This window comes from Spermophilus citellus, assembly GCF_964194105.1.
Source record: "Spermophilus citellus genome assembly, chromosome: 4".
NCBI lineage: Eukaryota > Metazoa > Chordata > Mammalia > Rodentia > Sciuridae > Spermophilus > Spermophilus citellus.
The window spans coordinates 99,592,936-99,606,882 of record NC_138185.1 but is presented as its reverse complement, the minus strand read 5'-3'; the positions used below and the strand labels follow the sequence as shown (position 1 = coordinate 99,606,882).

General features: G+C 36.5%; 1 protein-coding gene across 1 annotated transcript in view; it reads left to right on the top strand.

Moving 5' to 3' along the window:
- The window catches only part of TUBGCP5 (tubulin gamma complex component 5), a 35,218-nt gene extending 24,309 nt beyond the window's left edge, over positions 1 to 10,909 (top strand). Inside the window, exons 15-23 of the mRNA XM_081290558.1 lie at positions 530 to 718; positions 1,859 to 2,041; positions 3,216 to 3,300; positions 3,400 to 3,520; positions 4,348 to 4,526; positions 5,624 to 5,749; positions 6,328 to 6,416; positions 8,959 to 9,059; positions 10,242 to 10,909. Coding sequence (XP_081146684.1) covers positions 530 to 718; positions 1,859 to 2,041; positions 3,216 to 3,300; positions 3,400 to 3,520; positions 4,348 to 4,526; positions 5,624 to 5,749; positions 6,328 to 6,416; positions 8,959 to 9,059; positions 10,242 to 10,288 — 1,120 coding nt within the window. The 3' untranslated portion in view covers positions 10,289 to 10,909. The remainder of the gene's footprint in view (positions 1 to 529; positions 719 to 1,858; positions 2,042 to 3,215; positions 3,301 to 3,399; positions 3,521 to 4,347; positions 4,527 to 5,623; positions 5,750 to 6,327; positions 6,417 to 8,958; positions 9,060 to 10,241) is intronic.
- The last annotated feature ends 3,038 nt before the right edge of the window (positions 10,910 to 13,947 follow it).

Here is a 13,947-nt window from a genome sequence, read left to right as displayed (position 1 = left end):
CTTGTAGCCTCTCCTTCCTAATGAACAGAATGCAAGAAAATATGCCTTTACCTATGTAAGATATATAATTGGTCCTTCTCATTGTGTGCAAAAGTTTACAAATTTGGCCTTGCTGGTGTCTCTATACCCTTAGGCCCCCAAAAGTGCTATGGCTTACCCAGATACGCTCCTGAAGTTTGGGCAGACATTGGGCACACACTGAGTCAGGGTCTTCCTGTGCATAAAATGTGTCTTGGGCTTAAGATGCTTTTAGGCACTTAGCTCAATGGAATAAGCCATTAATGTCCACATGGTGTCATACTGTCTGATGACCAGTATTTGCTGCATGCAACCCTAATGGAAGGACCAACCCCAGAACCTGACCTTAAAGGTGGCAGCAACTCTGAAAGGATGTTTTGGGGAGAAAGGGTTTTCTTCCTGTAAGAATCGCTAATCTTAAGACAAAAGGTAAAAGTAGGACTCTGGGTTTTAAGAGAATTCTGTTGCCAACAGTGCATGAAAATTGAAGCCTCACATTTTTATTTTCAAGGTTGTATTTGGAGCAGAGTGACTTTCACGAGAAGTTTGCTGGTGGTGACATATGTGTGGATAGATCATCAGAATCTGTAACTTGCCAGACTTTTGAATTAACATTGAGATCTTGCCTCTATCCTCATATTGATAAGCAGTACCTAGCTTGTTGTGGAAATCTCATGCAAACCTTAAAAAAAGATTACAGGTAACCAGGAGTAAGTTGGTTTTGGAAATAGTTAGTAGTTTATTGTCCTTTTAAGAACAGTTGGGTTGTTTTGGTTTGGTTTTTCTGAGGGATGCTCAGTGCTAGGAATCCAGCCCAGGGCCTCATATAAAATTATTTAAAAATCTGTTTTCAAGTTAGTTTTCATTAGAATAGGAAATGGATGTGTAGTAAGCACATATCCAGTTGGGATCAGTTAGCCATCAATATATTCTTATCTGTGTTGTGAAATTTAATTATTTACTTCTGAGAATCTGTCCCAAAGAACTTATACAAAAATGCTCATCACAAAATTGGCTATTAGGATGAAAAACATGAAACTACTTGGTAATAGATGACTAGTTGTTTTAACTATGGTAAAGGATTAGTGTAAACTGTAAAGGACATGTATAAAGGACTAGTGTACACATGTAAAGAACATGTGTAAACTTCATAAAGGTCATAAAAATTATGTCAATACAGAGTTTTAAATAACATAAACTGTCCTGATAGCTTAAAAGGCAGGATACATATGATAAAAATTAGATATTTTAAAAATCATTGGAGAAAAGACTGGAGTAAAATACATTAACATTAACATTTTAATATATTTTACATTAATGTAAAATATATTAAAATGTATTAACAGCAGAAATTCACCATGGAGACATGGTGGCACACGCTGTTAATCCCAGTGACTTGGGTAGCTGAGGCAGGAGGATTGCAAGTTCAAGGCCAGTCTTAGCAATTTAGTGAGACCCTTTCTCAAAATTTAAAAATTAAAAAAAGGAAAAAAAAAAAGAGCTAGGTATATATGTAGCTCAGTGGTAAAGGGCCCTTGGGTTCAATCCCAGTACCAAAATAAAGAAATTCACAATGGATGATAGCATTTGGATTGGTTTTTGTTCATTTCATTTCATATTTGTGACTTTGCCTAATTTTCTATAATGTTATAGAAAAGTATTTCTTTCTAGTTATTATACTGTTTTATTATTGAAAAAAGTCTTTAATATTTCTAATTTTAATAAATGTAGAATGTAAATCTATTTCATAAAGGTGGTGGTGTACCAAATCTGGAATTGATCTAGAATCCTGCCTTATAAACTTAAAAGATCTTTCTGTCCCTATCTTCTCTCCATTCAGATTGGTTGAGTACTTGCAGGCCATGAGAAACTTTTTCTTAATGGAGGGTGGAGATACCATGTATGACTTCTACACATCAATTTTTGATAAAATAAGAGAAAAGGAAACCTGGCAGAATGTTTCTTTTCTTAATGTCCAGCTCCAAGAAGCAGTAGGACAGCGTTATCCTGAAGACAGTTCACGGTAAAATATGTGAGGCACCTTTTATGTTAAGTAGTGTAAAGTAAATCATGGGCCATGAGTTTTTACATGTATTAGGCATTAGCCCCATGAGTTTTACTAGTTATTTTACATGTAAGAATATCATAGTTGGGCACAGTGGCACACGCCTCTCAGGGATGGCTTAGAGCTCTTCTGATTCTTGGCCTCACTCCCTTCTACCACAAAGCTCTTCAACCTCACAAGTGACTTCTACACTCATGCTCAGGCCCCTTCTAAGTTTCCCCAACAGGTGGGCCAAGCTTCATCTTTCAAGGAATAGAGCCTTTTTTGTCTGCTCTATTTTCTAAACCTCATATCTTATATACATACATGCACATCATATGCTTTCTCCTACCATAGTTCACATTTCAGGGATTTGGAAGTATTTCTGGCTTCCCCAAGTGCTATTTCCCTCTCTTCCATCTGTGGCCTGGCAGTGATATGCTTGCTTGGTGAAGTGCTGTCTCCCCTGTACCATGAAAGTGACTGCCAGTCTGCATTGGGCTGGGAGTCCCTGGAGGAAGGAGATATGGGCTATCAGGACTGTTCTGAGAATCACATGAAATAAAGACATGGGCCAGAGTATTGCCTGGCGCCAGAACATTTCCAAATTCTGTGTTACTGGCTTGCTTTCTTGTGGGAATTCTATTTAGACCCTTCTCAGGAACACATGGATGAAGCAGTGTGTGGCATCTTGCTGCAGAAGCAGATCGCATTCTTTCACTCTGGCTCTGGAAACCTCTGCACTCAATGCATGCCTAGCTCATTGAGGAGGCTGCCCTTCTGTTCTCTCCCCCACCCCTGAGCAAAGGAGTATATTTTCTTAGCCTATGCCTGACTTTTACCAGAATTAAGCTCCCAGCCTCTTCTCCAACTTTGTCTTTTTTTCTAATTAATTTATTATCATTGTTAAGTATCTCTTTTATAACTAGCCCTTTGTTTAAAATCTTTACTCCTCTTCCTTATTTCTAAAACTAAATTCTGTTCTCGAATACATGCTAGAGAATGAATTTGTTAGCATAATTGAATTTTATGAAATGCAAATCTCTGTTAAACGTTACATAAATAAATGCTGAAATGCTAATTGTTTTTGAAAAGATCATTTTTTATATGAACATAATATTGTCACAAACTAAACATGAAATTTTTTGTTTAGACTATCTATATCTTTTGAAAATGTTGACACAGCTAAGAAGAAACTACCTGTTCATACTTTAGATGGTCTGACCCTGAGTTACAAGGTGAGTGTGGGTATTCCTTTTACAAACATTGTTTTCTATTAAAACTGAAAATGTAAACATAGGTTCCTTTCTTTTCTCATTCTGTATTTGTTTTCATAGGTCCCATGGCCTGTAGACATTGTTATAAGTTTGGAATGTCAAAAAATTTATAATCAGGTGTTCCTTCTCCTATTGCAAATAAAATGGGCAAAATATAGTCTGGATGTTTTACTATTTGGTGGTAAGATTATTTATTTATTTATTTGTTTGTTTATTTGTGGTGCTGGGAATTGAACCCAGGGTGTTGTGCATGCAAGGCAAGCACTCTACCAATTGAGCTCTATCCCTAGCCCCAAGATTTGTTTATAACAGATAAACTGCAATTAAATTTTAGCCCTGAAGAAAAAGATTGGTATTTTTTGATGATTTTTAAAAATGTGTAAACAGATGCCAACCTAATGTGTATTTATAGAATCAGTTTAATGGATCTAAAATAGCTGAATGAAATATCAGATTGGGTGCACTGGCATGTACCTGTAATTAAAGCAACTTGGGAGGCAGGAGAATTCAAAGTTCGAGACCAGCCTGGGTAACTTAGCAAGATACTCAGCAACTTAGGGAGATCCTATCTCAAATAAATAAAATGGACTGGGAATGTAGCTCAGTAGTTAAGTGTTCATGGGTTCAAACCTCAGTACTGAAGAAAAACAGAGAGGGAGGGAGGGTAAAAAAGAAAAGAAATGTCAAGAAGTTGTACATAGGGTTTATCTGAAATTCAATAACAAAGTAGGAATTTAGCCCAAATAAATATTCTTTTTAGAGTATGCAAAAGTGCCAAATGACAAGTTAATGGGACTTTTACATGTTTCATGACAGTGGTAACAAATGATATAGGGAACTCTTGACATTTTGTCTTCTAAAGGCACTGAAGTTGGGTCCTGGTGTGTCCCTGTCATGGTGCTCCAGCAATGCCTATGCCTCATACCCCAGAATTCTCTCTATGTAAGAGTGTGGTGGGGTTTGAGCCAATGTGCTTTTCACCTATTATGCTCTTTCAATCTTTTACAGAACTTGCAAATACTACTGAAAAATCACAACTTAAAGAAGGCCTGCTGAGTGAGCAAGACGCAGTTGCTCAGTTTGGATCACAAAAGGCACCAGTAGGACAGCAGATCCATCGCATGTTCCTCTTAAGAGTGAAGCTCATGCACTTTGTGAACAGTTTACACAACTACATCATGACCAGGGTTGGTATCTGCCATCTGCCTCAGTTCTGTCGCTTTTTGTATTTATTTGTTCATTTATTCACAACCTATAAAATTTTGGCAATACAAAGGAGTCCCCAAATACTTGTAACTTGTGAAAATGGGACATATACAAAATTTAATCACAGAATAAGGAGGAAATGATGTTTTTTAATTTACTAGCACTTGTGTCCAGAGACTACAACTCCTCTTGTTTCCGGCCCTTTAGCACAGGCACACTCGGAGCTCCTCTTTCTGAATTCCTTCAGAACATGCTACATTGTACACTAAATTTCATCAGTGATGATTGCTGTCCCTGGAAAATTGATTAAACATTTAGTATCAGTCCAAATCCTCAGGGCAGGGAAAGTGCAGCCAGCTTAAATACTTTTTTCTCAGAAACAAGAAGTAACTCACTAAAAAGTAAATGAAACTACTTTTCTTACACATCTTAAAACTGGTTCCAGAGGAAGTTCTGAAAGAGAAGTTCCAATATTTGAACTGTAGCAGTTATTATTAGAGGCCAAAACTTCCTTGGCATTTGAAGTTTGCTTTAAAAAAAAAAAAAAAAATCCCTTTGTGTATAACTATTCTGGTACATAAATGCTGAACCTTTCTTATTAAATGAAGGGACCCTTTAAAGCCTGTGCTTTGAGCATGAAAGACGAACTGGGTGCTCTGTGCCTCCCCATCCTGTCACCAGGCTGGCGTTAAGTTAGACCCTTAATTATTAAAAGTGTTAAATAGGAATTTAAGTTCTTACTTAGTTTTCAGTTACAAAAATGATGCTTATATTTATTACAATTTTCCTGATAGTTTTTTTTTTTTTAAATCAATGCATTTGCTAGTTGATTTGATGAATTTGCTCCTTCGCAACAGGAAGCCTGTTAGTCTGAAGTTCAGTGCTGAGTGCAAGTGTCTGTGCTAAAGGCTGCTGTCAGGATCAGAACATCAACACATCCAGTCATCCTTTAAAGGAGGGTGTGATTATGAAGGAAGAATTTGTGAAAAGTAGAAGAGGCTGGTAGAAAGTTTTGTGTACAGCACACAGCCCTCAAAGATAAGATATGCTGATTAAGCTTTTTATTTTCTCTTCCAAGATTCTTCATAGCACAGGGCTGGAGTTTCAGCATCAAGTTGAGGAAGCCAAGGATTTAGATCAGTTGATTAAAATTCACTATAGATATTTGTCAACCATCCATGATCGATGTCTACTGAGAGAAAAGGTATGAGAGATGGTACCACCCATGTGGCCAGTGACGCAGGAGGAAAGCTGGGCAAGTGGGAATTTCTATCTGCTTTGCAATTTTGTGATTATTAAGCTACTGTCCTGCACAATCTTTTCCTAGGAAGGACAGGGTCAAATGAGGTTACATTACCTACCCCTGGAAGTTATATTTCTAAGAACAACATGAGAACTGTATTACCATAGTCAGCATTCCCTGTGCCTTACACCTGGATTTATTTAGAAAATTAGGTCACAATTGTGGAGCAATTGTGTATTCGGCTTAATGTGAATATATGAAATTGAATAGTATCACAACCATTGATCTGAATGGCCATCCCAGGGTGGTAGCTTGCCTTCTTGGTTCCACTGTGCTGCCAGTACCTCCTTTATCGTGTGCAACAAATGATCCATTCCAAGTGGACCTGGCTTGAAGTCTGGTGCCCTCTTTATACATAGAAGGCAGTCACTGCATTGATAAGCTTTTTCTGTGATTTAATTAAATTAGGTGAAAGTGTTGGTGTCAGTGTCCAAGCACAGTTACAGAGCCTGTGTTCTGTCCCTGATTTTGATCTCCAGGTCAGCTTTGTGAAAGAAGCCATCATGAAGGTGTTGAACCTGGCTCTCATGTTTGCAGAAGGTTGGCAGGCAGGCCTGGGGGCTTGGCAGTAAGTGTACACCTCGCCATTGTCTGTGTTCTGACTGTTTCAGCTTCCCTTCTAACTGGCTTCATTTTTTTTCATCTTGACAACACACCAATTACCACTATAATTAAGAAGAATTTAAAAACCAAATTTGAGGAATGGAAGTATAGTCAGTAGTAGAGCACTTATGTAGCATCTGAGAGTCTCTGGGTTTGATCCCTCATACTTCAAAAAAATAAAAAAAAAAATCGAATTTGTTCACCTAAACTAGGCAGCATCAAGAATTGTGTTTCTTTTTCTTTTCTTTTTTTTTTTTTTTTTTTTTTTTTTTTTTTTTGGTACCAGGGATTGAACTCAGGGGCACTTGGCCACTGAGCCACATCCCCAGCCCTATTTTGTATTTTATTTAGAGACAGGGTCTCACTGAGTTACTTAGCACCTTGCTTTTTGCTGAGGCTGGCTTTGAACTTACAGTTCTCCTATCTCAGCCTCCCAACGAATTTATGAGGGAGAAAACATTAAGAAAAGTTTGAGGTCTTTTCATTAGGACTGGCAAATATTCTTAGATTATGTTTGTGTTTTGTTAATTTTTTTTTTTTTTTTTTTTTTTTTTTACAGACACCTTCAAATGTATATAGAAGTAGAGAGGACAGCATAACAAACCTGGGTGCCTATCACCCCTTCTCCCATTTACCTGTGATGACCAGTTCTGTATCTTGTCCTCCACCCACCCCACCCCCTCACTTGCTGAATCATTCTAAAGTGGATTCTGGACACCATGCTAGATTATAGTCCAAAGTTGTATTTTGTATGCTAATAGATGTGTATTTTACTTTTTAGAATGTTTGTCATTTACACGTGTCACTTAAGAAGGGAAAAGTTCCCTGCAGTCAAGGGAAATGCTGAAAAGTTGAGGATTCAGGAGCTCTTCTTCCTATTTGATAATGTCACCAATTAGGCATCCAAGGAGTTTCCTCCAAAGAGGAAAATGAGACCTCAGCTCAGCCCAGGCAGATTCTTTCTCTGCTGAAAAGAATTTCAGAACATGTCAGAAGCAAGGCACACCAAAGATTTATTTAAGGAGAGCAAAGATGTATATACCCAAGGACAGTGTGTGGGTACCCCTGGCTTCTCAGTGAAGAGAAGACTATGATGCACCCAGGGTTGAGCTCTCTGATAATATATATATATGGTTTTTCTCAGAGAAAATGTGCAATTTCTTAGGCAAGCTTCTTTGTTTCTTGGGGAATTTTTTGGGTTGTGTTTTTGGTACTGGGGATTTAACCCAGGGTACTTTACCACTGAGTCACATCCCTAGCTGTTTTTATTCTTTATTTTGAGACAGTGTCTTTCTAAGTTACCTAGAGCCTCACTGAGTTGCTGAAATAGATGTCTTTGCTTGCTTTGTTAATGCCCTCTCCAAGTGCAGAACTTCTTTCCTCATCACTGTGGGGCAGAGGAGAAAATCACTGCTGCATATGGTTTGTTAAACTTGAACTTTTTTTTTTTTTTTCAACAAATTCTAAGAAAGCAAGGGGTCAGGGGGACTTAAGAAGCATATGAAAAATCATCACAGTTTATGGAAGTTAGTTGATCCTGATTTATACTTAAAGCAGGAAAGTGAAAAATTGTAGATGGTGAAATTTGCCCAAGTACCCACTGATTATGTGATATTTAATATTGTAGAATATTTCTAAGCAAATGTTATGGCTCTGTTTTAAAAGAAATCTTTAAAGTATACACTTATGAAATATTTATGAACAAAATGCTTTGATATCTCAGATTTGCATCTAAGTACCGGTGGGGCTGAGGATGTATAAGCAGGGCTAGTGCCCTGAGTGCCTGCCAGAGGTGGATGAAGGCACATAGGAACCGATGGTGAGGTTCTCCCTTGTGGGGTAGTTCCGATTTTAAGTTTCTGTTTCTTTCTCTTTCTCTCTCTCTCTCTCTCTCTCTCTCTCTCTCTCTCTCTCTCTCTCTCTCTCTCTCTATCTCTCTCTCTCTGTACCAGGGATTGAACTCGGGGCACTTGACCACTGAGCCACATCCCCAGCCCTATTTTGTATTTTATTTAGAGACAGGGTCTCACTGAGTTGCTTAGCACCTTGCTTTTTGCTGAGGCTGGCTTTAAACTCATGATCCTTCACTCTCAGCCTCCTGAGCCACTAGGATTACAGGCGTGTGTACCATCACGCCCAGCTTAAGTCTCTTTTTAATAATTCCAGATATTAGTGTTTTATATCCTGAAAATAAAGAATTTTTTCTTTATTTCACAGAGAATATATGCTTGTAAAAAATAGAAATACAGAATTATGTAAAGGAAAAGGGAGTATCCCCAATCCATCCTAGCTCCAGAACTAAATATTACCTGGAAAAGGCATGGTTTCATGAGCTACTTTGAAAAATTTTATCTTAAAGTAAGACACGGTATTTTGTATTATAATCTTCAAAGTTAGAATTTTAAATAATTAATGTACTTTTGAAATTACGCCAAAGATATTTTGTAGCCTACCTATATGTTTTGTAAGCCTTTATGCATTTACATAAATTCAATTTTTTTTCCTAGAATGGAATCTATAGAGAAAATGGAGTCTGATTTTAAAAATTGTCACATGTTTCTTGTAACCATTTTAAACAAAGCTGTCTGCAGAGGATCTTTTCCCCATTGTGAGTACATCATGTTACAATATGACTACTTTTATATTTTCTTCAGCTAACTGTGTATCATTGTTTTGTTATTGATCTCATGAAGAATTTGCTTTTCTCACCATTTTCAAAACTGGAAGGTGCCATGCCTTGAATTTTGTTCTCAGAATAGCATTGGGGCATGTGAACATCAGATGCAGATGTTCTGGGACTAATGACTTTGCTTTCTAATACATCATTTATTATACCAGTAGGTTCCTAAAGCTGAAAGAAAGAAACTGAAAGAGTAATCATATGTAGACTTTGTAACTATTCATTTCCAAAAGATTGAATTTTTTTTGTAAACAATTTAAAATTTCCAAGTCTTCATCTCCTCAGAAGGAAATGTGGACTTGACAATTCAGAACCCACGGTGTAAAATATAGAATGGTCTGAGGGGTGGTGGTGGTGGAGAGAAGAGAGAGTATTAATCTGTGGAAACAAAAAACTAAGTAGTATCTCTTTGTCTGACTTTTTTTGTAAAGAATATTTGCTGAGTTAAACTCTTCCCAAATTTTGCATATTCAGATTGTAATATACTTATTAAGAATAGCTAAACATGCCGGACACGGTGGCACCTGTAATCTCAGCAGCTTGGAAGGTTGAGATGGGAGGATCTCGAGTTCAAAACCAGCCTCAGCAAGGGCAAGGAGCAAAACAACTCAGTGAAACCCGTCTCTAAATAAAATACAAAATAGGGCTAGGGATGTGGCTCAGTGGTCGAGTGCCTCTGAGTTCAATCCCTGGTACACCCCCCCGCCAAAAAAAAAAAGAATAGCTAAACATTTAAAAAGCACCATGTTTTGGTTATGTAAGAAGAAACAATGATGTAGTCGTCCACTCTGCTAGAAGGTGGCAGTGTGATTTGAGCAGGCTCCGAGTTTTATGTCATATCAGTCAAATGTACTTTTTCAATGAAATGCCTGGATTTGTCTTCATAATTAAAATGATTTGAAATAGAAACAAATCTTACTGACCTTTCCCATTTATACTTAATAAATAAAGATAATAATTCTTATTATACATTAAAAAATAAGTGTTTATTTTAAAATAGAACATGTTTAAGTACTTTTCAATTTTGAGCTTATTACAGCCTTATTGAAACATTTAAAAGTATTTAAACTTTTTTTTTTTTTTTTAACATTATTTTTCTTCTTCCCACAGTGGAATCTCTAGCACTGTCACTCATGGCTGGCATGGAACAAAGTTAGACATCCTCAGTGTAACGCAGATCTCAGACTTCATCTTCATACTGATATATTTACATCATATGCAGCTAAGAAGTGAAAATCTTTTTATTTTGATTCATTTTAAACACTGTTGTTCAGTCTAAACAAATGGATTGTAGATGTTTTCTCTGGATTATTGGAAAGTATATAGGGTGTATATATAAGAGTCTATAAATAATGCAAAGTGTATATAGGCCATTTACTCTTATATTTCCTACTATAAGCTATAAATTTATGATATTGTTACTTTTAAATGTAAATTATATCATCTTTTGAAAATATAATTATTGATATTAAAAATAAGTCAATGTTCTTAAAGTTCTTTTATTCTTTTCTTGATGCTGCTATATATTGGTCACAGAAGTTTTTATATAGAATTTTACATACCGTCTTCCCAAAAAGTTGTTTTGAATTGACAATCCTAAAAGAATTTATATTTTTATGTGACTGGGAGGTTCCAAAATGGAAAATATCAATAAATATATGAAGCTAGCTTCACCTAGGGCCAGTTGTTGGTACATAATGTTGTTAAGTATTTCTCAGCAATTTTGGGATGGGAGCTAACCAGTGCTATCTTGAATAAAATTATGCCTGCCATTCAAATTTTCCACATTTCCTTTGTATATTTCTTGGCATTTGAAGACCATGCAAAAAACAGATGGCTAACGTAGGCAGAGAAGCTCAGGAAGGACAGAGTTGAACTGTTCATTAGTCAACTGGATCAAACTGACATTTATAGTCATTTATTAAAGTACTCATCCCATAACAGTAGAATACACAGAATATTCACCAAGATAGACTGTATATTTTGAGCGTAAAACATACCTTAACAACTTTTTAAAAATAGAAATACAAAGTATAACCTCAGGCCACAGTGCAAATAGAATGAACAAGCAGGGATATAGGAGGCATGGTTATTCTCCCCCCCCCCCCCCGCAATTACCATATGGCATAACTTTTTTTTATTAGATCATTTAGTTATACATAATATTAGGAGTTTCAACATATGTTTGGAATATAATTTGCTCCAATTTAGTCCCAATTACTTTGCCTTTCTCTCTCTTCCTCTCTTTCCCTGTTCCCTTTTCACTACTTCACTGATCTTTCTTCTGTTTATTTATTGTTTTTTATTAGTGCATTATGGATATACATAAAAGTGAAACTCACTATGCTGTATTCATATATGTACATGGGAAGGTTTGGTCAGATGATTCCACCATTCCTCCCTTTTCCCATTTCTCCTCTCTCCCCCTCAATCCCCTTCTTGTACTCCACTGATACATCTTCTATTTTCATGGAATTCCTGCCAGCTTTTTCTTTTTGCTAGGTCGAAGTAAGGGGAAAAAATAGAATAAAAGAGTCAGGTTTTATAGTAACTAGAGGGCAGGATGAATCTCAGGTCCCTTAGGAGGAGCATTCGACTGGTTTGGATAATTTTGTGGCTGGCAGGAAGGTGACAACTGTTAGACTCGGGACTAGGTAGAATGCCAGGTGGATAGTCTGATGGGGGTGAGAGAAGGGTAGCTCACAGGCCTTTTTACTTCCTTGAGAGTCTCAAAGACATCAAGGCAGCACATGGAATTTTAATCCTTAATGATGTAAGTATGAAGTAGGGTCTGAATTCATTCTTTTGCATGTATATATTTAGTTATTCCATCATGGTATGTTAAAAAGACTATTCTTTTACCCATTGTATATTTTGAGGGGGGTAGGTGTAGCAGGGATTGGACCCAGGGGTGCTTTACTACTGAGCTACATCCCCATTTCCCGCCCTTTTTTTTTTAATTTTGAGATAGGGCCTCACTAAATTGCAGAGGCTGGCCTTGAAACTTGTGGTTCTCCTGTTCTCACTTCCCAAACAGCTGGTGTTACAGGTGTGTACCACCATGCCTGGCCCCCCATGAATTTTTTTAAATGAATAAATTATGGATGTTGTAGGTTTGTTTCTGCACTCTTAGCCCTATTCCATTCATTTTATATCTGTCCTCATGCCACTGCCACACTGTCATGATTACTGTAATGTTGTAGTTTGTTTGCAAATCAGATTGTGTGAGTCCTTTAATTGTCTTCTTTTTCAAGATTGTTTTGGCTATTCTGGACCTCTTGCATTTCCTTACAAATTTTAGGATCAGCTGTGTAGCTGCCAAAAAGGCCATTGGAATCTAGATAAGGACTGCATTGTCTGTTGACCAATTTAGAAGAGACTACTACCAAATTAGAAGAGACTACTACCATCTTTACATATTATATCTTCTAATCCAGAAGCATGAAATGTCTTTATTCTTTATTTAGGCCTTTAATTTTTTTCAATCATGTCTTATTTTCAGTGTACAACTCTTATTTTTTCTTTTATTTATTCCTAAGCATTTTATTATAATTTGATTCTATTGCAAATGGACTTGTTTTCTTTATTTTATTTTCAAATTGGTAATTACTAATATGTAAAAACATAACTGATATGTAAAAACATAACTGATTTTTCTGTGTTGATCTTTTATCCTACATCTTTGCTGACCATGTTTATTAACACTGGTAGGCACGTGCATGCATGTATATGTGCATGTATGTTCCTTATGATTTTCTGTAATCGTGTCATCTGCAAATAGAAATAATTTTACTTCTTCCAATCCAAATGGCTTACTTTATTTTCTTTCCTAATTGTCCTCACCAGAAATGGCAGAACAGTAATAAATAAATCTAAGAGAGAATGCCCTTGTCTTGTTCTTGACTTAAGGGGAAAGCTTTCGATCTTCCAACATAACATAGGGGGGTTTTGTTTGTTTGTTTGGGTTTTTTAAAATATTTTTTTAGTTTTTGATGAATAGATATTTTATTTATTTATAAATGTGGTGCTGAGAATCGAACCCAGTGCCTCACCCATAATAGGCAAGCACTCTACCACTGAGCTACAATCCCAGCCCCAATTTAGCTGTGTTTTATTATAGATGCCTTTATTGATTTAAGGAAGTTCCCTCAAATCAACATTGAGTATTTTTATCTGTTGTATTTTGTGAGATGCTTTTTTCTGCATCTGCTAAGATGATTATGTGAGTTTTTCCCCCTTTGTCCTATTAATAGAGTTTATATTTTAATTGATTTTTGTATATTGAACAAACCTTGTAATCCTGTGATAAATCCACCTAAGTCATGGTGTATAATCTATTGTATATGCTGTTGCAATCAGTTTGCTAACTTTTTTGAGGCATTTTACACATATATTCATCAGAGGTGTTACTCTATAGTTTCCTTGTCATATAATCTTTGGCTGGCAGTATCTTTGGTTGGTAATATTGGCCTCCTTCAATGAATTGGGTAGTCTACTGCTTCTGCTTTTTGGTAAAACTTGTGAAGGATCATTGCTAATTCTTCTTTAAATATTTGGTAGAATTTTTTTCTTTTTCTTTTTAACAGGGGATTGAATTCAGGGGTATTTTACCACTGATCTACATCCCAGTTCTTATTATCTTTGAGTCTCACTAAATTTATGACACTGGTCTCAAACTTGCAAACCTCCTATCTCAATCTCCCAAGTCACTGGGGTTCCAGGTATACCCACTATACCAAGCTAAAGATTTGGTAGAATTTACTGGTAAAGAAATCTGTTCTTGAGATTTTCTTTGTGGGAAATTTATTGCCTCCAG